This window comes from Phocoena sinus, chromosome 10 (assembly GCF_008692025.1).
Source record: "Phocoena sinus isolate mPhoSin1 chromosome 10, mPhoSin1.pri, whole genome shotgun sequence".
NCBI lineage: Eukaryota > Metazoa > Chordata > Mammalia > Artiodactyla > Phocoenidae > Phocoena > Phocoena sinus.
The window spans coordinates 96,251,647-96,275,429 of record NC_045772.1 but is presented as its reverse complement, the minus strand read 5'-3'; the positions used below and the strand labels follow the sequence as shown (position 1 = coordinate 96,275,429).

Sequence of the window (23,783 nt, the reverse complement as noted above, 5' to 3'; positions counted from 1 at the left end):
CAATAAACATCTGTTATTATCATTGTTACGATTCTCCTACAAGCGGCATACATAGTGAGTTATTGTTAATCAGGTTACTAAACGCCTAGCAGAGCTGAAGGTTATATATGTGTTATGGTTTGAATGGTACTGGGATCTGGTTGCCTTGATTTTCTGACATTCTGCTGTATCATATACTTTCAGGTAACATTGCTCTCTCCAGGGATCCTCTTTTTAAAGTAGCACTTTCCAGACCGCATCCTTTCCTCACTGGCTTGGTTTAGTTTACTAGGTACTAGGTATTTGCTTTACAATGTCAGGGCTGAGACCAGAAAACAGGCAAGGGCTGGGATCCATGGTGAAAAGGTAAGGAAAAAGAGAAATTTTGCACAGTCTCAGGTTTTCCCTGCTGTTCTGTTCCCCTGAGGTGTCAGAACAGCTTCTCTACCATTTCAGGGAGGAGCTTACACAGCCATGCCCCTCTGGTCCCCTGGGGCCTCCACCTGTGAAATCTGCAGGAGAGCCAGGAAGCCAGCCTGGCCCAGGGTGCCACCTGCTGACTACCTGCCTCCTCTCCTGTACCCTAGGCTGGGACGGTACTTCTGTCCTTTTGGCACAGACCTGTCCTTGCCCATCTACCAGCAGCCCAGAGCACCTCCTGCCCTTCCTTCTTCATGACATCGGGACACCCTTGGACTTGGAGGCAGGTGAGATTTCAGGGTTTGTTTCCCAGTGTCCTTGAGGTTTGACACCAGAGCCAATGCTGTGGCAGATGGTGGGGCCTGAGGCTTATTTCGTGATTAGAGATCACTTCTTGCATCATATTTGTGCATTCCCTGTCTGAGGCAGTGGGAATAAGGCCACCACAGTGACCTTGACCAGCGGTGAGGGAGGAAGGAGGGGAGAGGAGTGACTCACTGTGCACCTTCCCAGTAGGTTATCGGCTTGAGGTCTCAGGATGCGTTGGACCCTAATTTAGTAACCGGAATTTGTCGTCATCCAGTGCTATTTCCCCCAATACGCAGATGTGGCAGAGGGATTGGGGGCAGGCCTCTGTCACCATGGAGACCGTGACGCTGTCCTGCTAGGGGCAGTTTGGAAGCGGGCAGGCCTAGAAGGCTGGGGAAGGCCCCGGATTTGACCCCCACCACTCCCGCATTAAGGCCTTTCTCTAAAACCGAGGCCCAGAAAGGGAGGGAATCCCCTTGGGTCACAATACGCCCCCGGGAAGAGGCAGAATGATCTGAGCCCAGGATCTGCGTGCTCGGCTTTCCCCCAAAGGTCAGGAAGCCCCTCCTAGCTCCATTCTTCTTTGAGCTTTCCATCAAACAAGTCGTAGCGCCCGCGATCCTTTCGAGTGCTCGCAGAGTCGAGGCTCCAAGACTTCTCCTTTAAGACCCACGGCTCCTCCCATCACGCTGCGTCGCAGACTTAAGGCCCCGCCCCTCCAAGCAGCTTCCGCAGGGCCGCGACCGTCGCGCGGCGGTCACGGCCCCTTTAAGCCCGAGCTCCGCCCCTGGCTCCCCAACCCCTTCTCTCCGCTCCCCCTCCAGCCCGCACCAGGTACCCCGGCTGGTCGTGCGGCTTCGCGCGCGGTGGTGAGTGCCGGGCCCTGAGGGGGCGCGAGGACACCTTCCTGGTCTTCCAGCAGCCCTTGCGGTGTCCTCGCGGGTCGCGGGGGGCGGAGCTTGAGCAGCGACCCTGGTGGGGGAGACTGGGTGCTCTGAGCGCGGGATGGGTGGGCCGGGACCGGCCGAGCAGGGGGAGGGGCTCAGGTGATTTACGGAGAGGGAATGGCCCCCAACAGTGCTCGCCTGGTGATTGCGGGTGTAGGGGACTGGGCTTAACGGTCCCGCGGCGTGTCCCCTCTCCCTTGCCCGGCCAATGCTCCCGTACAGCTCAGTTGCGGAATTGTCCTCCCGCTCCCCTGGGGTTCAGGCCCGTTTGTGGGGGGCGGCTGCCGCCTGTCCCGCCGCCAGAGACCGCAATCGTGGAGGCCGCTGGAGAGGCCCAGGGGGGCGGCAGGAGGGCAGCGACCCCCCGACTCCTGGCAGAGGTGGGGGCCGCAGCAGAAGGCGCAGGGGTGGAGAGTGGCCAGCGGCCAAAAACCGCCTCCCCCAGGTCCGGGCTGAGTTGTGGGTTGGGGAAGGGTTTGGCTCTGGGACCTCAGTTCCAAACCTCTGCCCATCAGAGAGCCGGCGGTCACCATGGCGATGCGGGAGCTGGTGGAGGCGGAATGCGGGGGTGCCAACCCGCTCATGAAGCTGGCCGGGCACTTCACCCAGGACAAGGCCTTTCGGCAGGAGGGGTTGAGGCCTGGCCCCTGGCCCCCAGGAGCCCCAGCCTCGGAGGCGGTGAGTGTTCTTCAGGCGGAGAGCTCGAGTTGTGACCTGGGATGGAGGGTCCGGATGCACACTTTGGGATAACTGCTGTCTCTATTGTGTTGGAAATGATAATAGTTGCCACGCAACGGGTGTTTACTATATTAAACATTGAACGTCTTTATATAGACGAAGGCAGCCATTTTATAGATGAGGAAACTGAGGCTTTGAGAAGTTTTGTGGCTTGCCTTATGAATGGAAGAACTGAAATTTTAACCCAGGGTTAACTGAGTTGTGTGGCTGTGGTCGTCACCACTGTACCATATTGCCTCTCTTTCTTTTGTCTTAGGTCTCTAAGCCTTTGGGGGTAGCCTCTGAAGATGAGGTAAATTTGCCAATCTTTTCTGTCGCATTTTTCGTTCGCCCATTGTATTTTTCCTTTAAACTGGGCTCATCCATACTTCAGTCTGTGGACTTCCCTGATCAAATGAGATTTGCCTCAGCTCTCCTGCTTGTTTTTAAGTATTCTTCGAGTGTTTCCAAATCTATAGTTTCTGTGTTTCCCTTTCCTTGTGTTTGATGTTAGTATCCCTCATCCAATGGGCCCCTGTCTCTTGCTGGGTTCCTTTCATCACCTCTCTTCTGACAGTTGGTGGCCGAATTCCTCCAGGACCAGAATGCACCACTTGTATCCCGTGCCCCTCAGACCTTCAAGATGGATGACCTCCTGGCAGAGATGCAGGAGATTGAACAGTCAAACTTCCGCCAGGCACCCCAGAGAGGTGGGTCCAGAGTCTGGTTCTGGGTTGGGGGGGGCGGGGGTCACCATTTTCTGTGCAGGTAGGGACAAGGGGATTCCGTATTTAGATGCTGCTGGTATTGAGGAACTGAGATGCAGAAGGAGACAAAAGGAACAGAGTGTCTTCATGTGCACTCAGGGTTCCTTAGGCATGATAGAATGATAGGTATTTTCCTTAGTTCTCTCTCTGTCTCCCTCTTAAGCCCCTGGTGTGGCCGACTTGGCCCTGTCGGAGAACTGGGCCCAGGAGTTCCTTGCAGCTGGAGACGCTGTGGATGTAACTCAGGATTACAATGAGACTGACTGGTCCCAAGAGTTCATCTCTGAAGTTACAGGTGAGGCTTCTTATGGGACGATCTACAGTGGTGCCTGTGATGCAAAGTTCTACGCTGTTACCCTCATTCATTTTAGGATATAGAGTGATTTCAACTGCTTATGACCTTTCTGGACTCTTGACTCTTTTCTATAGGGCACTGAGCCTGATTTCTCTTAGGTGGTAACAGGGAATTGAAGCTTATATTAAACAGAGGCGTGAGTTTGAACTGGATAAGAGATTTTGAGGAGAGAGGGAACACGAGGAGTTCGGTTTTCTTCTTTGTTATCTGGAACTTTAGTACTGTAGTTTGGTGGGGAGGATCCGCAGATTGGGTGGATGGCAGTGTTGCCCAGGAGGAGAGAAATGTTTAACACATCCCTTGGGATTCTGGCATTAAGTCATCTTGAACAGGGTTAGAGCCTTGGAAAGTGGAATTGTGGAGTTCAAAGGCCTGAAGTATATGGTCTTGATGATAATAATAAAAATTAATAACAAGAGCTAATGTTTACTTAACCATGTTCTAGGCTTTGTTTTAGTGCTTTAGATGCACTGTCCATTTAATCCCCCTGAGAACCCTTGAGGTAGTTACCATTCCTAGTATATAGATAAGAAAACTGAGGCTGAGAGGTTAAATAATTTGCCCAAGGAGTCATAGCTTTGTAAGTGGTGGAGATGGGATTTGACTCTGGGTTTGAATGATTCCAGAGTCTGTGGGCTTACCCATTATGCTATACTGCCAGGCCTGCAACTTAAGCTCTTCAGGGTCCCAGCCTAATTTTCCCTCTTTGAGTTGTCTGTGCTCACTGCATCCTGGGGGACTGATTCTTCTCCCCCAGGCCTTTCTGATTACAGGCCTGGGCAAGGGCATTCTCTTCCGCTTTACTCTTCCTGATTGCTCTCAAAGAGAGCACTGTTAGCCTATTTCCAATTTAAGAAATCAAGAATCACAAAAGAGATAAAGGGAGAACGTTGCAAAGATTCTGGCCTCTCAGGGTGCTCACATCATCGTAGTTTCTGAATTTTCATGACGTGATTGATGGGACCTAATTGGTACCCCCTGCCCCCAATCATTTTTATTCTCCTAAAGACAGGACTTCCTGCACACACAAGAGAAAAACCCCCAAATCGTAACAACTAAAACTCCCCTTTAATAAAAGCTGTTGGTCTCTTTTATCATGACTCCCTTTCCCTCCTTTAAGTTGGAGTTTAAGGAAGAACAATAGGTGTTCTTGGTTTCTATGCACTTTATATTCTCAGAGCCAGTTGAGCTTCACAGAAATACAAGGTAGGTATTCCTCCCCCATTTTATAGGCAAGGAAACTGAGATTTAGAAGGGTTAATACTTTGTCTGAAATCATTCAGTAACAGAGATTACATGCAAACTCATGTCTGTCTGACTCCAGCCTCCATACTTAGAATCATTACACTATCATTGAGAATCTTCTGTGTGGAATTGCCCCAATTGGAAAATCTGAGCTGTAATAAAGACCCGCCACCAGACTGAAAGTCAGCTTTTTGTACAAACCTTAGATTTAAGTGCTGTTTCTTATTGCAGGGAGACTTCTGTTATAATGTATGGGCATCAGTCATTTTTGATAATTCAGGAAAAAATCATCACTACTAGAAGCATTGAGATTGATGAGATTTTTGTTAAAATTAGATGAATACTCGGAGCCATTGAAATCTTCCTTAACCTGTAAACGAAAAACTACTTTACAAAAACATGTTGGACCTGTCTTACCTGTTAAATGGTCTTTGGGAGATCTCTCTCTTCCTCTGTTCTGTACATTTTTGTGGAACTGTGCCTGCTTCACAGAGGCAGGGATATGGAAAGCTGGAAAGGGATATTGAGTTATGTGGGATCTGCCTTCATATAAATGTCCTATTGCAGTAGTATATTGCTTTGTATGTAGTGGCCCTTCAGAATTTATTGAATGAGAGAATTGAGATCTGGGAGAAAGAGCTAACAGGAATTGATATTCTAGTACAGTTATCCCTTGGTATCTGCAGGGGATTGGGTCCAGGACTCCTGTGGTTACCAAAATCCTGGATGCTCAAGTCCTTTATATAAAATTGCTATTTTATATATAAAATTGCTCAAGTCCTTTATATAAAATTGCATAATATTTGCATATAACCTACCCTCCCGTATGCTTTAAATCTCTAGATTATTATAATATCTAATACAACGTAAATGCTTTGTAAATAGTCGCCAGCATGGGGCAAATTCAAAGTTTTGCTTTTTGGAACTTTCTAGAATTTCCCTGCCCCTCTCCCTCTGAATATTTTCCATCCACAGTTGGTTGAATCTGTGGCTGTGGAACCCATGGATACTAGCCTCATAACATTTGTGGCTGATACTATTACAGTGGTGATATAGGTTACCTATTTCTTTGTGGATAAGTAGACCGCAAGTTGAGAGAAGGTTATATTCTTTAAATCTTTATTATTTTTAACTCCCCATTGTTAGGATTCTAGAATCTAGTTTAAAAGGAACCTTGAAGCTTAGTTTTTTTCTTGTTTGAATGTTGTATTTGGAAATATAGTTTCACTGGAAGTTGCAAAAAAATGTACAGAAAGGTTCTGTGTGCCTTTGCCTCTGTTTTCGCCGGTGGTGACATTTTGCATTTGTTAGTTATGTACAATATCAACAGAAAATTGCCACTGGTACAATCCACAGATCTTATTAGATTTCACCAGTTTTACATGCCTTTATTTGTATGTTTATAGTTTTATCACATATGTAGATTTGCATAACCATTACCGCAATCAAGATATAGAATTATTCCAGTACCACATAAAGTGCATTTTTTAGTCTGAAATGTGTCTTGATGGAATTCCGCTTCTCCCTCTCACCCCAGTCTTCTGCGCCAAATAATTGTCCATCTTGTGATTGCTCAGCTCTAGGGAAGAAATGCATCTTTAAGGGGTTTTGAGTTTAGACAGCCTCAGCTAAAATGGTGTGTGGGGTTCATATGACAATTATGAGAGGTAAGCCTGTACTTTGATAGGAAGGGCAATGGCCAGCAGTGGCAGGTGATGATTGGCAGTAGCTCTGCCCTGGATGGCGGAGGAAGAGGCTATGGAATAAAAGGAATAAGAATCTCATTGTGATGTTTTCCACTTTTGTATGGATTTGCCTTGAGCAGACAGTAATGATAATAATAGCTAATATTCGTTACTCTGTGCTTTGCATAGGCATTATCTCATCTGGTCTTCATAAGAATCCCTGTGAGGTAGCTATTATTATATCTACTCCATAGATAAGGAATTGGAAACTTAGAGGGTTGATAACTTGTCTGGAGACTCACAGTGAATAAGTGGTGGAGTTGGGATGTGAGTGCAGGTAGCCTGACCCTAGAACCTGCATTCTTGATCACTGTGTTACTTAGTGGATGTGGAAACTTCCATGGGTAAAGGTGGGAAGTTCTGAGTTTTTGACTGTTGAGCTTGGGCTAGATGTGCCTAGATGAACACACAGTGAGAACCTAGGCCAGGTGAACACTGGGAATCAGAGGTTTGGTGTCTAGGTTGTTGGTTGCCACTCTCTGGTCTCTGTGACCTAGGACAGTCCCTCCCACCCAGCAGGACTTAGTTGCTTCCATCTCACAGGGATCCAGATGAATCCGATTTTCTGTAAGAATTTCTCAAAAAGTATTTTGAAGGCCAGGTAGTATTCTTTTGGTTATTTTATTTTGACTTCTTTGTTGGAGCAGGTTCCCAGTGCCAGAAAATCCTGAGTCTTGTGGCCAATATGGCTAAATACCAAATGACAGCTATTTGAGGATGACTCATCTCTGGGATTCTTTTTTCTAAACTACCCCTTGTCTGTTTTAAAGTCCAGGTGCTTTGTACTTTTTCTGTTGCTGCTTGTCCTTTAGAGGAGCATTTCACAGAAATGATGTTCTCTGCAATTTGTGGAGTACCTTTGGCCAGAATATGCTTTCGTGAAACACTCTAGCTGAGAGGGAGTGACTGGAGAGTGAGGAGGGGGGGACTGGGTATTTTTTCAGCAGAATGGGATGGGGTATTAAGCATTTCCTTATTAGGTCTCCAGACTTGAGCTAACAGTCTAGCTGGGGCAAAGGAAAGAGAAATGTTGCTTGTAAAAGCTAAGTGAGGGAAATCTTGTTATAAATGTTAGGAGTTCTCGAAACTAAGAGACCAAGTCTGTGATCAAAAATATTGTCAACCGTATCTTTTATTTTATTAGTAATAAATCACTTATTATTTATGATCAGGTGAAATCTGTGAGTCTTGATCTTTTTTTTTTTCTTTCTTTTTCAGATTTTGACATTATTTTCTCAGATGTTGAGATGAGTTTGTTGAAATTATTCAGGCAGAGTCCCAGTTAAATGGAATAGAAAGTTCTGTTGCATATGAATCCCGAGGAGGTAAACCTGCCTTCTTGGTGTTAAAAGCAGTAACAGATCTTCAAATTAGGGACAGAGACAGGATGACCATTTGTAAGGATATGGGTGCAGAGCAGAAGGAAAGAACACGCCGACCCATTCTTCTCTGCGTGCACTCACTCTTTAGGTCCCTTTAAATCCTTTAACTAATCTGTGTCGTTACTTTTTTGTTTTCCTGGCCCTAGAATAGTAAAGAGCAAAGTCCTGGAGGTTGAGAAAAGTTCAGCACCCTCATTGGATATGTTTATCCTGATGTTGCAGCAGTGCCCTTTTTCATGAGAGTTGCTAAGATAATTTCTGGAAGTAGACTTAAAAACATAGCTCTCAAAAGCAGTCAACAGTGACAGAATTCAGAATAATGTTTATCCTGGGGGGGTGCGGGCCTGCGGGAGCCTGTGAGGGAACTGTAGACGGTCCATGTCGTGATCCGGGTGGTGGTGGCTTGAGTGTGTTCACGGGTAGAAATTAATGAAGCAGCTCACCTAAGTTTGGTACACTTTACGTACCTTCATGTTTGCATGTTACATCTCAAATAATGAAAAAAAATCCAGTGGGAAGAGTGGACTCACGTATCTTTAGTTCTAGCCCAGCATTCTGCCTCTCACATTCTCTTGGTAGGTATATTAGGAGGAAATATAATTTTTTTTTTTAATTTTTATTGGCGTATAGTTGCTTTACAATATTGTGTTAGTTTCTACTGTACTGCAAAGTGAATCAGCAGTACATATACACATACCCCCTCTTTTTTGGATTTCCTTCCCATTTAGGTCACCACAGAGCACTGAGTAGAGTTCCCTGTGCAGCACAGTAGGTTCTCATTAGTTATCTATTTTACACATAGTATCAATAGTGTATATATGTGGATCCCAGTCTCCCAATTAGGAGGCTCCTTTTGTTGGGAGGGTGTGAACTCTGTAAATGGAGGACAGACGAAGGTTTGGTTAAAGAATGGAAGCTCCTGTGTTCTCCCCTGGTTCCCTGCCGGGTCCCTGCAGTACCTTTGAGGAAGGTGGAGGCCCAGTGCCCACTATTTCTTAGTGAGGGCTCTTGCACTTCAAACAAAGGGGTTTGGTCCCTACTTGTCTCCTGAGCCTCCTTATTTGGTCTCCTGTCCCCAGTTCAGTAAACACCTGCCCTAGGCCCCTTGGGAGCAGGTTGGATGTTGAAAGTTTAGTAGTATTTTCTTTTGACCAGTGGTCTCTGAGGGATTCTGCTTTGACTTGGTTAAGTTAATATTCTCCCTTTCCTGATCCCTCACTGATATCCCCACCTCTCTGCTCCTTGCAGACCCTTTGTCTGTGTCCCCGGCCCGCTGGGCTGAGGAATACCTGGAGCAGTCAGAGGAGAAGCTGTGGCTGGGAGAACCAGAGGGGACAGCTGCCACTGCTCGCTGGTGAGTCCAGCCACTTCGCTCGGGGTGGCTCCCTGTGGAAGGAGTGTGGGACAGTTTTCCTGCTCCCCTCCACCAAGCTCCTCTATCCACATTCTTAAACCAAGTTGCAATCCCTTCATTTTCTGCTCTAAGGTTTCCACTTGTCTTATTACCCCGATTCATTTATGTCTCAAATATAATCGAGTCGAGAATCCTAACTGTCCTACCAAAAGTTTGTAACTTTATCTTATGCACCCTGTTCCCCTTTTAATTTGGAGCCTGCAACTGTCTATTCCTTCTCTCTGGAAAGACACGTTTGGGAAAGAGAGAGTTGAAAGCACGTAGCTAGTGCTTTGCCACTCCTGCCCAAATGTCCTTCTTTAATGTAAATTGAAATTAGTAGGTCCTCAACCAGAGAGAGGAGTAGTGTCACCCTCTCTGTTCCCCGATGAGAACTGTAACTGCCATGGGCTGGGAGTGGGGAAGGATGTGGCAGACAAACGTGTAAAATGAGCGAGTCCTCACCTGTCCCAGGTATGATGAATACCAGCCTGAGGAGGACCTGCAGCACACGGCCAGCGACTTTGTGGCCAAGGTGGATGACCCGAAGCTGGCTAACTCTGAGGTGAGCCACGTCCCGCTGCTGCTTTGCCCAGCAGAGCTGGTCTGAGAACTCAGGAGTCCTGCTTCTCTGACCCCAGTTTAGTTTAAGGCGAAAGAGATGAGATCCGAGGTCCACTCCTCCCTGTCTGGAGAACAGAGACTTACGACCCTGCCTCTTCTTCAGTATTCTTGCCCTCGTTTCCTTGCCTACTAACCCTTTGTCTTTTCTGTGCCTTCTCAGATCTCTCGAGCCAGAAATCCCTTTCTTTTTGCTCTCTGCTTTTTCCAGGGTCTTTAGCCTATCTTGTCTGTAGCTAGAGATGGTCAGGGGGAGGGGTAAGTGCAGGCTTCTCTGGGCGTGGTTGAGAGGGCACACCCGGAAGTCCTTTCCCAAGTGGCCTGTGTGTGTCTCTGTGCCCCAGTTCCTGAAATTCGTGCGGCAGATTGGCGAGGGGCAGGTGTCCCTGGAGTCCGGCGCAGGGTCGGGCCGAGCTCAGGCAGAGCAGTGGGCAGCAGAGTTTATTCAGCAGCAGGTAGGACACTGTCACCTCCCAGTCCTACCTCAGAGCCGGCTGGTGCCCCCGGCCGTGGGTTCAGTGTTCAGTGGTCCCAGATGGGGAAGGGATCTTATTGCTAGCTTGTTTGGTAGCATCCAGGTCCTGAGTGGGTGGGAAAGAGATTCTGAGAACGTTCTTCTCAGAAGTGCCCAGGTTGGTGGTGTCTGATGGGTATTTAGTTGACATTTAGTGGGTGGAAAGTTGGTGGTGGTGGTATGACCATCCTTCTTTGTCACAGGGTACTTCAGAGGCCTGGGTTGACCAGTTCACAAGACCAGTGAACACATCTGCTCTTGATATGGAGTTTGAACGAGCCAAGTCAGCTATAGAGGTGAGAGCAGCTAGTACAGGTGTAACCAGTCCAAGAGAAAACGCTTCTTTGGAGAGAGTGGGTGTCTTAACATTGGAGATGGGTGAACATTGTATTTCATAGTGTTCTTGGATTCTCTTTGTCAGGATTGCTTGGGATGGGGTGGTTGCCTATGAGAAATGCAAATTCCTGGGCATCACAGACTGCTGAGTCAGAATCTGGGGGTAGGATCTAGGAACCTGCATGAAAAGAAGCTCTTCAGGTGATCTTAAACACATTGACATTAAACAACTGCTGCCATAGGGACTCCATCTTGGTGGAACTAAGGGTGGGGCGGGGTGCTCACGATGAATCTTCTGTCTCTCTCTGCCTTGCCTTCCTTACAGTCTGAGGTCGATTTCTGGGACAAGTTGCAGGCGGAGTTGGAGGAGATGGCCAAACGGGATGCTGAGGCCCACCCCTGGCTTTCTGACTATGACGACCTCACCTCTGCTTCCTACGATAAGGTAAGAACTAGTTTTTCAGACTGCAGAATTTCCTTGTTTTATTGTCTCTCCTTTAATCCTGAATCTGAAGGGTACCCACTTTTAAGTAATTATTTTCTTGAGCCCCTTTCCGTGAAAGGCAGCCTGAATTTTTCCCTTGCCCCTGCGCTCCTCCAGTTATTGAGAGTATGCTTTATTCTTGGGATATAGAAATTAATGATAATAGACTGCCCTCGTCAGATAACAACAGTAAGCGACAAAATACCTAGAGTAGAGGTTTGCACACGATGCAGTAAGAGCACAGAGGAAGGAGCCTTGCTTTGGAGGTTGGTTGAAAACATTTTAAGAAGATTGATAGCTCCTTTGGTAGAGAGTGGTAGGTGGTAGGCCATCTCTCTGCCCTCCACCTTAGTATCTATTTACTTTTTTAACTCACAAGTTTATTTTAGATTCTGATCTCTTCCTGTAGGTACTAACCACTTGCCCCCAATTTAGGGTATTTTCAAAGAATTGTATTAAATAATTCAAATGCTAAGAAAATTTCCCAGAAGTCGGTGGTGAAGAATGATTGAATTTTGCATGTAGTATATACTGTTGCCTTAGAAGCATATGTTATATCAGGGTATCACTGTGAAAAAAATCTGCTTGCGGGTTGTGGGGCATTCGGACATGTGGGTAATAATTGAGCTGTGAGTTGAAGCATGATTGGGGAGGGAGAGATTGCTTGGTTTTGAAAAAGGCAAAACAGGAACTGGGGAGGTGATCAGTGGTGTCTTTTTCTCAGCTCAGACCTGGTTGGGGCTAGAACTAGAGGGCCAGGATTCTGGAGGTAGATCTTGCGAAGATAGAGAACAGAGTTCAAGATAACTTAGAAAAGGCTAGGATTTAAAAACCAATGAAAATCTTAGTACTAGGAAAAAGATGATTTTGTTTATTATCCCAGCCTGACTTTCTGAGAGTTGTTCTGTGATATAATAGAAAAGGGAGCTTACCTTTTGGGACCCCATCCTCTGGTTTTTCCATAGTAAGAGTTTCTTCTATAGACTTGTGATGAGGAAGAACTGAAGGAAATACCTGGAGATAATACTTTTGTTAATTTATAATAGACACTTGATAAGTTGCACAGGCCCGGTCGACTTACAAATGGCAAGGTATGAAGTTTAGATAAAAATTTCCTGGGACTTCCCTGGTGGCTCAGTGGTTAAGACTCCACCTGCCAATGCAGGGGACATGGGTTCAATCCCTGGTCCGGGAAGATCCCACATGCCACGGAGCAACTATGCCTGTGCACCACAACTACTGAGCCTGCACTCTAGAGCCTGTGAGCCACAACTACTGACCTATGTGCCACAACTACTGAGGCCCATGCACCTGGAGCCCGTGCTCCGCGAAAAGAGAAGCCGCCGCAGTGAGAAGCCCGTGCACTGCAATGAAGAGTAGCCCCGCTCGCTACAAATAGAGAAAGCCCGTGCACAGCAATGAAGATGCAACACAGCCAAAAAATAAATAAACATAATTAGAAAAATATTTTTCCTGGTTTTTGATAAGTATAGACATAGCTCTGACTTCATATGAGCAGCACCTCCTCTTAGCATTTTTTACTTCTGTATCAATGACATGATAGTTGGAATAAATTCTTTAATTCAAAACCTAAAAACATAATTATGTTTTTAGATCTTTGAACCCTATTTTGATATCATTGATACCTTGGGATATTGCAAAATTAGGATTGGAAACATTTGCATTAAGGTTCCAGATTTTGTCTGCCTTTTGTTAAACTGTTAATAAATTATATGTCAATAGTACTTGTTTTTAATTTTTCAAATGTTGATCTGACTCTATCAGGTAAATTCATGGGTATCTGAATGTCGTATTTTTTATTCATGATCCTTAAATTTTCAAGGCTACACCTACAGCTGGAGCAGATATGATACTGTATACTGTTAGCGTGAAGGAGAAATTTCTGTGATGGGACACACTCTACTTAGTAGTGATCCTATTTTTGCAGTACGATCCTATGAAATTTTGAGCAGACCAGACGATGGATCAGACCTGATGAATGGCTTGGATTAGACTTTTTAAGATGCAGCAGTGGTCCCAAGCTTATCCTGCATCCTGTGGGTTGTTAAAGGTTCCTCCAGAGGACTCTTTTTTTTTTTTTCCATCTATACAAATATTCTACTTTTGAAAAATTCCTCTCTGATCAGCAATTGATAAAATCTCAAGGAGGATAGATAACACAGACAAGAGCATACTTAGAGAACCCTGTGGCTGCAACATGATGGAATTGATTTGTTGCATTGTCTGCTGAGGATACTACCTATTCACGCATAGTATTTTGAGCTTTTCGGTAAGGCTGTGGCAGATATTCTCATTTGATGCTCTCAGTAGCTCTGAGAGGCAGGAATTACTTTCATTAGGAAATTGTGTTATAGGTGACAATGATCTGTTTCCTATGGGGTGGCTTAAAACATGGATTGAGGATGGGCAGTAGTCGAGGGTGAACGCAGAAGGCTTTATCTTGTGGAACTCTAATAGTCTAGGTGGGGCTGGCAAACTGTGGCCCATGGGAAATCTGTCCTTCCACCTTTTTCTTTTTTTTAATGGCCCGTGAGCTGAGAATGGTTTTAACATTTTTAAATGGTTTTAAAAAAATGAAAAGTAATAATTTGTGAAAATTATATATTGATAAAATTCAAACTTCAGTGTCCATAAATAGAGTTTTATTGGAACACAGCCATGCCTGTTTACATATCATCTGTGGCTACTTTCTCACTGCTCTGGTGGAGATGAGTAGTTGTGACGAAATATTTATCCTCTGCCCCTTGCTGATCCTTGTTCTGGGGTCCTTTCCTATCTTCTGAGTTTTCCTGTTGCACGGAGGTGTCCCAGGAACATTACCTATTCTCAGCGTGAATACACTTTTTATACATGTATCCCACATCCATCTCCTGTATGTCTCTCTTCTTAAATCCCCATTGTAATTATTTAATTTTTATTTGTTACAAATAATTTGCAGATTACTTATAACGGTTTAGAACTTTGCCGGCAAGATTGAAGCGTTTCTGGTTCTTGAGCAGTTTCACAATGGTAGTGAAGAAGGGCCGCGCTCATGTCTTTACCTCGTACAGTTTCATTCTGATTTGTCCTTAACTGCGTTTAGAAAGGGCCCTGCCCTGGATTTTGCATCTTGTGTTCATTCTGGGGTATTGTTTTGTGATGGTAACCACTACTCTCCGAAAAGGAGCATTTTATTCCCTTGTCCCAAGTCACACGCTTACTAGGGACCCATTTTATCTTAACGCCTCTCTGCCTACGTGGAAGCCCTGGGGACAGAGCTCTGCACAGAGCATCAAAGCTTCCCTCAAATGAGAAAGCCTCCGCTAGAAGAGGACTGGTCTTTCTGAAGCGTTTTCTGCCCTCAGGAGTTTGGAACCTAGCTTTAATTTACTGTCAGATACAGATTAATATTAATAACTTTTAAGACTGAAACTGGGGAATAAATTAAAATTTTCAAAGTGCTTGAACACATGCTGTCCAGTCAGTGTGCACAGGACTCCGTGAGCTGGGTAAGAGTTACATTTGAATAGCAGGGCCTCTGACTCCAAACTGCATTTCCTTTATAGATTATCACACTATTGCAGGATAACAAGAAATGCCCCTTGAACAGCTAAAGAGAACTTATCTCATTACTGTAAGCAGATCCTGTTAAGAAATGTGCTCTGTCCAGTAATGAGAGATCAAGGATGTGGAAACACCGGCTGATCAAAACTTCCTAAAATGAGCTTAATCCCAGCTCATTTTAGGATCAGAGTTTGCCTGGCTTTCCAGTTGCTGTGGACATGACCCGGAATTTCTTCACTGTGGTCGTAGGTGATCTCCTTTATGACATGGAGAACTTCCCAGCATTTATCCGGATACCTTTTTGGAGGCCTTCAGCTTCTTTTCCACGTTAGTCTTGGTTGTCCGCTCCCATTCCTGCTACTCTGTGATGGCCCCCTCCGGGATGGGGTCTCACTTGGCTTCCCTTCCTCGTAGGGGTACCACTTTGAGGAGGAGAACCCCCTGCGTGACCACCCCCAGCCTTTTGAGGAAGGGCTGCGGCGACTTGAGGAGGGGGACCTGCCGAACGCTGTCCTGCTCTTCGAGGCGGCTGTGCAGCAGGACCCCAAGCACATGGAGGTGAGCAGCTCGTTCTTCTGACTTCAGATGAGAGCCGCTCCCTCCAGTTTTGAGGGAGGCCCCTAAGGGTGGTGCCAATGGATTGGGGCCCGGGCGACAGCCTGGTCGGGTTCTGAGAGTGAGGTGGTGGGTGGGGCGAGCAGAGGAAGCAGCGGTGGGAAGGTGAATACCGGGGTGACGAAACCTGGCAACTCCTCTCTAGGCCTGGCAGTACCTGGGGACCACCCAGGCGGAGAACGAGCAGGAGCTCTTAGCCATCAGCGCGCTGCGGCGGTGAGTACACTGGGGGGGGGCGGGGGGGGGGCAGGCTGGTCCCAGCGCGCTGCGGCGGTGAGTACACTGGGGGGGGGGCAGGCTGGTCCCAGCGCGCTGCGGCGGTGAGTACACTGGGGGGGCGGGCAGGATGGTTCCAGGGCTCGACGAGTAACCTTTAGAATGACAGAGCCCACTCTGCTTTCTGCCTGCTAACACGAGTGTTTTCTCATGATGAAACTCTAAGGTTTGGGGTGAGCCTGGAGATAACTGGCTCCATTCGTTCCTCGGCTTTTGGTTTTATTTGTGGGACCCTGGCTGGTTCCTTGGCTGCTGAAATGTTCCGTTTTCTCAGGACTGTAACTTTATTAATAACCCACCCGTAGAGGATTCCTCGCACCTTAACTGAGGGAGTTGGCACGTACCTCTGCGTTCTGAAGCTTGGCTTGGCTCCCGGGGTGCTGATGGGCGCAGTGTCAACCTCAGAGACCAGCTCTGCCCGTCTCTGTCCAAGCAGGTGCCTAGAGCTAAAGCCAGACAACCGGACGGCACTGATGGCGCTGGCTGTAAGCTTCACCAACGAGTCCCTGCAGCGGCAGGCCTGTGAGACCCTGCGAGACTGGCTGCGCTACACACCAGCCTATGCCCACCTGGTGGCAGCCGGGGAAGAAGGGGCCAGCGGGGCAGGACTGGGCCCCAGCAAGCGCATCCTGGGCTCTCTGTTGTCCGAGTGAGTGTGGGCACCTCCTGGGATGACGAGTGGCAACCCGAGTAGAAGGAGGACCTGGCTTGTAGAATTTTGGATAGATTGAGGCTCAGGGTCTAAGAGTGGGATGGAAGACTCAGGATTGGAAGGAGGATAGATGGACGCATCTTGGGGGTATGATTGGTTAGTGAAAGGATTATTTGGGAGGGGTAGGAATATAGACGTATCCATCCACCTGCTTTTTTGCATTTTTTTTTTTTCTTCCTTGTCCAGCTCCCTGTTTCTCGAAGTGAAAGAGCTCTTCCTGGCAGCTGTGCGCCTGGACCCGACATCCATTGACCCTGATGTGCAGTGTGGCTTGGGAGTCCTCTTCAACCTGAGTGGGGAGTATGACAAGGCAGTGGACTGTTTCACAGCCGCCCTCAGCGTTCGTCCCAATGTGAGCCTCAGGGGAGGAAGGGAGATGGGACAGGACTCTATACATTATGGAGGAATCGTTTGTTGGGACCTTTGGAGTCATGGGATATTTCATTCCAGTGTTCCATGTACTGGTTGCCTTGGGAGAATTGGGAAAAGAAGAGCGGGAGTCTAGGGTCGTCTGGGCTTAGGGGAGTCTGCAGGGGGTGAGTGGTTATGTCGTGGTCACAACGTCGTGGCCACACGGTGACCTGTGGAGACAGGAGTGGAATCGTAACATGCGTTAGAGAAACAGAGTGGGGAGCCAGGGGGAGATCAGGCAGAATTTGATCTGAGCCTGGCTCCTGTTTCTAACCCTTGTCCATCCCTATCTTAGGACTATTTGCTGTGGAATAAGCTAGGGGCCACCCTGGCCAATGGAAACCAGAGCGAAGAAGCAGTAGCTGCATACCGTCGGGCCCTTGAGCTCCAGCCTGGCTATATACGGTCCCGCTACAACCTGGGCATCAGCTGCATCAACCTTGGGGCCCACCGGTGAGAGTATCTACTGAGGAATGAATGAATGAATGAATGAATGAATGAACGAACTCCCTGCCTTTGGCCCTGGCTCCTCATTCTCTGATCCTGTTATTTGACCGCGAGCTGCAGCTTTCTTTCTCCCCATGCCAGCTGACCTACCTCCTTCCACTGGTGTTCTGCTCACCAGCTCTCATTCTTCTCCCTTGCAGGGAGGCGGTGGAACACTTTTTGGAGGCCCTGAACATGCAGAGGAAAAGCCGGGGCCCTCGGGGCGAAGGGGGTGCCATGTCGGAGAACATCTGGAGCACCCTGCGTTTAGCCTTGTCTATGTTAGGCCAGAGCAACGCCTATGGGGCGGCTGATGCCCGGGATCTGTCCACCCTCCTAGCGATGTTCGGCCTGCCCCAATGACAGTGGGATGGGCTGCCCTGCGAGTGTTTGCCTGGAGGGGTGCCTGCTCTGGATGTGATCCCCTCTCCCCAAATGGGCCTACCAAGGGGGTGGGCTGATGGCCACAAGCGGTACTGCCTCTCAGGAGCTGCCTCAGTGTAGGGTGGGTAGTCTGGGTTCTAGTTCCTGCATAATTGTAGGAAGATGAGCTGTGTTGTTGGAGTCCCTTGGTAATTCAGGGGCTGTCCATGCAGCTCCAGATCGCTCTGCTCATCACGCCCTTTCTTGGTGCTGCTTTTTGGGAAGGACCCAAAGATACAGGTTGTCATCTGCTGCCATTTCTGATTGGGTCTACCACATTTGTAGCGTCTGTCCTCCCCCTCCTTTCTCCTTTTACTGGGACTTGATGAGAGTCCAGCCTCCTCGCGCAGTGGTATGTGGCAGGTTCTATCAGGCACCTCTGTGATGACTGTATCTAGGGTGGGACGTGTTAGGAGTTGGCCTGTGTGATTTAAATGTTGGTTTGGCTCAGCGGAGCTGAGGTTTTAGGGGTGCTCGTAGTTCTGTCATTCTTGGACCTCTCCTGGCTATAGCTCAGAGTCCCTGGATAATGCTGCACGCAGTAATGGGCGTCATTACCATAGGGGTCCTCAGGGGCTGCCGGGGTTAAGTTGCTACAGAGTGTTTGGGTGTGGGGAGAGGAAGCCTCGTTGTGGAATGAGCCTCGAAGGGACCACATGGGCTCAGGTCAAAGGCTCTGGCTTGGGGGCCTGTGGAGGGAGGACAGAGCGGGTGGGACGAGGAATGTCCTGAGTGCAGCCATCCCCCTCCTCTTAGAAAGACCTGCGAGTAGGAATTGAGCTAGCTCTTCTGGAAAGTTGGTTCAGAAATTGCAGTCTTGCCAAATTCCTGGCAGAGAGAGGGTTCAGTGTTACCTTGAGCCTTTGCTGTCCTTGAAATGTTTGTAGGGGGGAGGGTCGAAAAATCCCCTTCCTCCATATCACCTCCACAAGGTGAAGGCTGAGGGTAAGTGAGTGAGCAGCTTGGATTCTGCTGGGGAGATGCACCAAGCCCAGAAATGACTGAAGTGGCCGTGAAGCCTCTTGCCTTGTCTTAGGTAGTTAATGGTCAGATTTTTTTTAAAACTACCGTGGTCCCAAGTTTCCATCCTAAAATTTATTTTTCTTTGTATGAATATGTGTAAATGATTTAAAAAATAAAACTGTAAAATATTTGTATGAGGAATAAATGGAACAGACATGGCTTTGAGTCCTGCTACTGGGTGTGCAGTTGGGATGGTGGGAGGGGAATTGCTGTTTGGAGGTTGGTGTTCAACAGTTTTTCTCGATTTATCTTTCAAATCTCATTGGTACATTGATTACCCATCTGTCTACCAAGTAATTACTCAGCACCTACTATATGCGAGGTCTGTGAATAAGGTGGTCAAGGTCCCTGTGTTCATGGGACTGATGGTTTAGCAGGAGACAGGTGTTTGACAGTCATGCATTTTTTACATTTGTGTTACTTCTATACAGGAAAATATGGGGTGTGATGTAATTGTTTGCTATTTTTTATTACGAATTATTACATGGGAGGACTTCTGTAGTTTCTTCAATGCTTAGGGCATTGAGAGGCCAGCATTTCAGTGCTGGCTCTACCTGGTTTCTATCAGGAGCTCTCAAGAGACATATCAAGATGGGTCTGTACCCTGGGGAAAAATTTAAAAATATGAATATTTATGTTTGGAGATAAATGTCCATGGCCATGTTAGAATTTAAAATGTCTAAAGGAGAACTGGTTCAGTAATTATCCAGACAGTGAAATATTATTAAGCTATTTAATTATATTTATGGAACAATTTCCAATGACAATAAATACTAGCAATATAATGAGAAGAAAAGTTTAGCAAACTTTTTACAGTTTTTATCCCAAGAAGAAAGTGCCTTGAAAAGAGAATAAGGAAGTTCCCAGTATGTTAAATGTATCAGGATTATGAGCGATTTCCCCCCTTCTTTGTCATACTTCTCTGTAATTTACAAATTTTCTTTGTGTGTAATACTTTCATAGAAAAGAAGAGAAAAGAAAACATCACAGGGAGGAGGGCATCCGTTGCCACCACCTGGGGCTCTGAAGGCCAGTGGTGCAGGGCCCGCGGGCCTGGGAGTGGGCTGGGCAGGCTGATGCAGCAGTTTCTGGAGTGGAGATACAAGAAGGAAAAAAGTCTGGCTGGGTAAGTGGCTTAGGAGTTGAGCTAACTTCTGGTTTAAGCAAAATCTCCAGGTTGATCTGCTTTGTCTGTGTTTGGTGGCGTGAAGGTGTCCAAGAGGATGCTTTCCTTGCATGGTCAGGTCCAAGCACCTCTTGAATCCACATCACATTCAGCCAGTATTTACTGAGCCCCTATCACGTGCCAGGTGCTGTCGGGTACCAGGGATGCAGTTCAGAAGGCAGACAAGGTCCCTGCTCTCACGGCTGACGTACTAGTTGAAGGAGCAACGGAATAAATAAGTAAATAAGCACCTTCAGTTAGTGTGGTCAGGCAAGGCCTTTGTCGTGAGCTGGTCAGAGTGGGAGGGGCCGGCGGGGGCTGCTTTTCGTTGTGGTGCGGTGGCTTCTCGTTGCAGAGCATGGCTCTAGGCGCATAGGCGTCAGTGGTTGTGGCATGTGGGTTCAGTAGTTGTGGCTCGCGGGCTCTAGAGCGCAGGCTCAGTGGTTGTGGCTCGCGGGCTCCAGAGCGCAGGCTCAGTGGTTGTGGCTCGCGGGCTCTAGAGCGCAGGCTCAGTGGTTGTGGCTCGCGGGCTCTAGAGCGCAGGCTCAGTGGTTGTGGCTCGCGGGCTCTAGAGCGCAGGCTCAGTGGTTGTGGCTCGCGGGCTTAGTTGCTCTGCGGCAGGTGGCATCTTCCCAGAGCAGGGCTCGAACCCATGTCCCCTGAATTGGCAGGCGGATTCTTAACCACTGCGTCACCAGAGAAGTCTCCCACTCTCTTCTTTAAATCCTCTCCCCTGCTTCTGTGATATTTTCTCTCCTAAGCTGCTTCCCAGTCTCCTTTAAGTGTCTCTCTGTCTACCTGCTCCTGAGGTGCTGATGTTCCTGAGGCTCTGTTCTTGGCCTTTCCTTGCTTTGCACGGTTCTTTGACGACCTGATCCACACCTGTGGCTGTAACTACCATTTAAATGGTGATAACAGACCAGCCTAGATCTCTGCCCCAGCTTTGGATACATCGCACACTTATCTTCTTTCTCCTATGCTTTGATGTTTCCCTGCTACCCTAAATTCAACAAATTCAAAACAGGAACTTCATCCCCAACATGGCTCCTCATTTTGTGCACTCCTGGAGACTTATTAGGAGAAAGCTATGAGTGGGTCTGGATTCCTCCTCCTCATTTTCCTGTAACACTCCTTAGTCACCCAGCTCTTCAGGGTCTGCCCCCTCAGTAAAGCCCACAAGTGTCTTCTGGTTTTTGTACTTTTTTTTTTTTTTTTTTTGTGGTACGCGGGCCTCTCACTGCTGTGGCCTCCCCCATTGCAGACGCGCAGGCCTAGCGGCCATGGCTCATGGGCGCAACCACTACGCGCCATGTGGGATCTTCCCGGACGGGGGCACGAACCCGTGTCCCCTGCATCGGCAGGCAGACTCTCAACCACTGCACCACCAGGGAAGCCCTGGTTTTTGTACTTTTGCTATTACTTCTGTTTAGGGGTTCATCCTCTCGTGAATTACTGTGATAGCTTCTTGTTTTTTTCTCATTTCGTTTACCCCCAACTCCTCATCATGAAACTGATACACTTCCTTAGACATGACGTGCTGTCTCTTCCCTCTGACTTCTCACAGTTTGCACAACAGATGAAAGTTCAGTCAATGCCTGTTGAATGAACCAAATACTGTAAGTCCCCTGCATATGAATGAGTTCCATTCTGAGAGTGTGTTCGTAAGTCCAACAGAGTTAGCCTAGGTACCCAGCTAACACAGTCGGCTGTATAGTACTGTACTGTAATAGGTTTTAATAGTTTTCACACAAATAATAGATAAAAAACAGGGCTTCCCTGGTGGCGCAGTGGTTGAGAGTCCGCCTGCCGATGCAGGGGACACGGGTTCGTGCCCCAGTCCGGGAAGATCCCACATGCCGCGGAGCGGCTGGGCCCGTGAGCCGTGGCCGCTGAGCCTGCGCGTCCGGAGCCTGTGCTCCGCAACGGGAGAGGCCCGCGTACCGCAAAAAAAAAAAAAAAAGACCTATGTAGAAATCCTGTATGTCTAAAATTCACATATCAATTTACTTTGATTAGAGTGAACTCGGATTAAAATTTAATTCTCATATTTATTTTTACCATCATAACTTCTATTTTTTTGGTTTTTAAATTTTAGGACAAGAAGGTTTTAAGATATCTTTCAATTTGCAACAATATATTTGAAAGGAATTTAGACCTGGAATCTTTTGTATTTATTTTTAGTTTCTCTTCAGCCTTTTCGTGATCCCTCATCATTAGCCTATTGTCCATTTGCCTTTCTTCTGTAGTTTTTCTGGTAACAGTGCAGGGACCCTGAGGTGATTAAACCAAAGGAATATTTCTTTTATTCTCATCCAAAAACACTTTAGATAAAATTTTTTTTAGGGAATAAGAATGTTTAATTTTTTATTAAGAATTTATTATTTTATACACATCCATATGTATTTAATTTTTTTTCCTTTTTGTCAGTGTGGCATTTACTTTTAACCAAGGGGTTTGTAATTCAAAGAAAGTCAATGTTTCATTTGAAAAATCCTTTTGCAAGTAGAAAATCTCATCATTTTAATATTTAGTCCTATGAACTATTAGTTCATAGGAGATATTAATATATTTGGGCAAATTAGAGTGGTGACAATGAAGATTATACTTTCGTTTTCCAAATAGGAAAGTTTTTCTTAAAGAGCTAGTGTACTTAAAGCATTCAGAGTTTGGTTGGATATTTGGATTTTCTTGGGAGATGTATTAATTTTCTTTGGCTGCAAAAAAAACACCCCAAAACTCAGTAGCTTAAAACAACAACAATGCTTGATTATTTCTTATGATTCTGTGAGTTGGCAGTCTGAGTGATTCTGCTGTACTTACCTGGGCCCCCTCATGGGACTGCCAGCTTCATCTGATGTTCCATCTAGGACTGCAGTGTCCCAGGTATCTGCATAACATGTCTGGCTGTTGGCTACAGGTCCTCAATTCTCCTCCAGGTGGTTTCATGTTCTCCAGTAGACTAGACTGGGCTTCACAGGTTGGTGGTGTCAGGGTATCAAAAGAGAACCAACAGGAGTTATAGGACCTTTTATGACCCAGTCTCTGGGGCTCACACAATCTCACTTTTGCCACATTTTATTGGTCAAGGCAAATCATGTATTTTACAAACTTATAAGTGAAATGCACATTCAAGCGTGTGAAGAAATAGACTTTGTCTCTTGATGAGAAGAAGTGACACATTACAGAGATGTGGATATAGGAAGTATGGTTTCTTTGAGGACAATATTACAGTGATCTACCACAGTAGACTTTGAGATTTCTTCCAGGATTTATGTAGACTGCTTGATGGTCTTTCTTACATCAACTTAAATAGGAATCCGTAGCAATTGAGACACTTTCCGGCCTTTAAATTTAAGAATATTCTAGAGACAGGCAAACTAATCTAGATCAAAGTTTCCTCTAGTGGTAAATGCCCAAATGGGTTTTGTTCAATTTATCATTTCTTTTTTTAAAATTAGAAACAAAATTTAAATTGAAGTGTAGTTGCTTTACAATATTATTAGTTTCAGGAGTACAACACAGTGATTCAATATTTTTATAGATTGTACTCCATTTAAAGTTATTCCAAAATAATAGCTATATTTCCCTGTGTTGTACAATATATCCTTGTTGCTTATCTATTTTATACCTAGTAGTTTTATCTCAATCTGGTACCATTATCTTGGTTTTGGTACCTGTGATTCAGTTTCTATTCTCAATGTACCCATTTCTTCCTCCAGAAATACAGAGTCACTGCAGATGCTGCTTCTGAATCCAAAGGCTGGAGTTCCCTTGGGGTCCCGAAATCATAGATTCTCTACTCACTCATTTCTTTCAATGTTCTTGGGCCCTCATGTAGGGAAACAAAATCCCAGTTGTTCAAACAATAGATGAAAATAATTAAAGTTTGGTCAC

The 23,783-nt window shown here is 46.5% G+C and overlaps 1 protein-coding gene across 5 annotated transcripts; it reads left to right on the top strand.

The window, feature by feature from the left end:
• The first annotated feature begins 439 nt into the window (after positions 1-439).
• PEX5 (peroxisomal biogenesis factor 5) lies at positions 440-18,884 on the top strand. Of its 5 annotated transcripts, none has more exons than XM_032645751.1 (16): positions 440-686; positions 2,171-2,333; positions 2,650-2,685; positions 2,950-3,082; positions 3,303-3,434; positions 9,115-9,220; positions 9,734-9,824; positions 10,225-10,335; positions 10,598-10,690; positions 11,056-11,175; positions 15,193-15,336; positions 15,539-15,609; positions 16,106-16,318; positions 16,568-16,733; positions 17,088-17,245; positions 17,440-18,884. In XM_032645751.1, the coding sequence occupies exons 2-16, from the start codon at positions 2,187-2,189 to the stop codon at positions 17,639-17,641; spliced, it is 1,923 nt and encodes a 640-aa protein (XP_032501642.1). In that variant the 5' UTR covers positions 440-686; positions 2,171-2,186; the 3' UTR covers positions 17,642-18,884. The 5 variants fall into 5 exon arrangements, with proteins under 5 accessions (XP_032501642.1, XP_032501643.1, XP_032501641.1 ...); XM_032645752.1 differs by lacking the exon at positions 440-686 and adding an exon at positions 1,432-1,577 and having other exon boundaries at positions 2,971-3,082; XM_032645750.1 differs by lacking the exon at positions 440-686 and adding an exon at positions 1,432-1,577.
• The last annotated feature ends 4,899 nt before the right edge of the window (positions 18,885-23,783 follow it).

Excerpts from the sequence above, each read along its gene's own strand:
- PEX5 (XM_032645749.1), top strand. The coding sequence starts at position 1,714 with ATGGGTGGGCCGGGACCGGCCGAGCAGGGGGAGGGGCTCAG. Across the intron at positions 3,083-3,302 it reads CCGCCAGGCACCCCAGAGAG|CCCCTGGTGTGGCCGACTTG; the intron begins GTGGGTCCAGAG and ends CTCCCTCTTAAG. Across the intron at positions 9,221-9,733 it reads ACAGCTGCCACTGCTCGCTG|GTATGATGAATACCAGCCTG; the intron begins GTGAGTCCAGCC and ends CACCTGTCCCAG.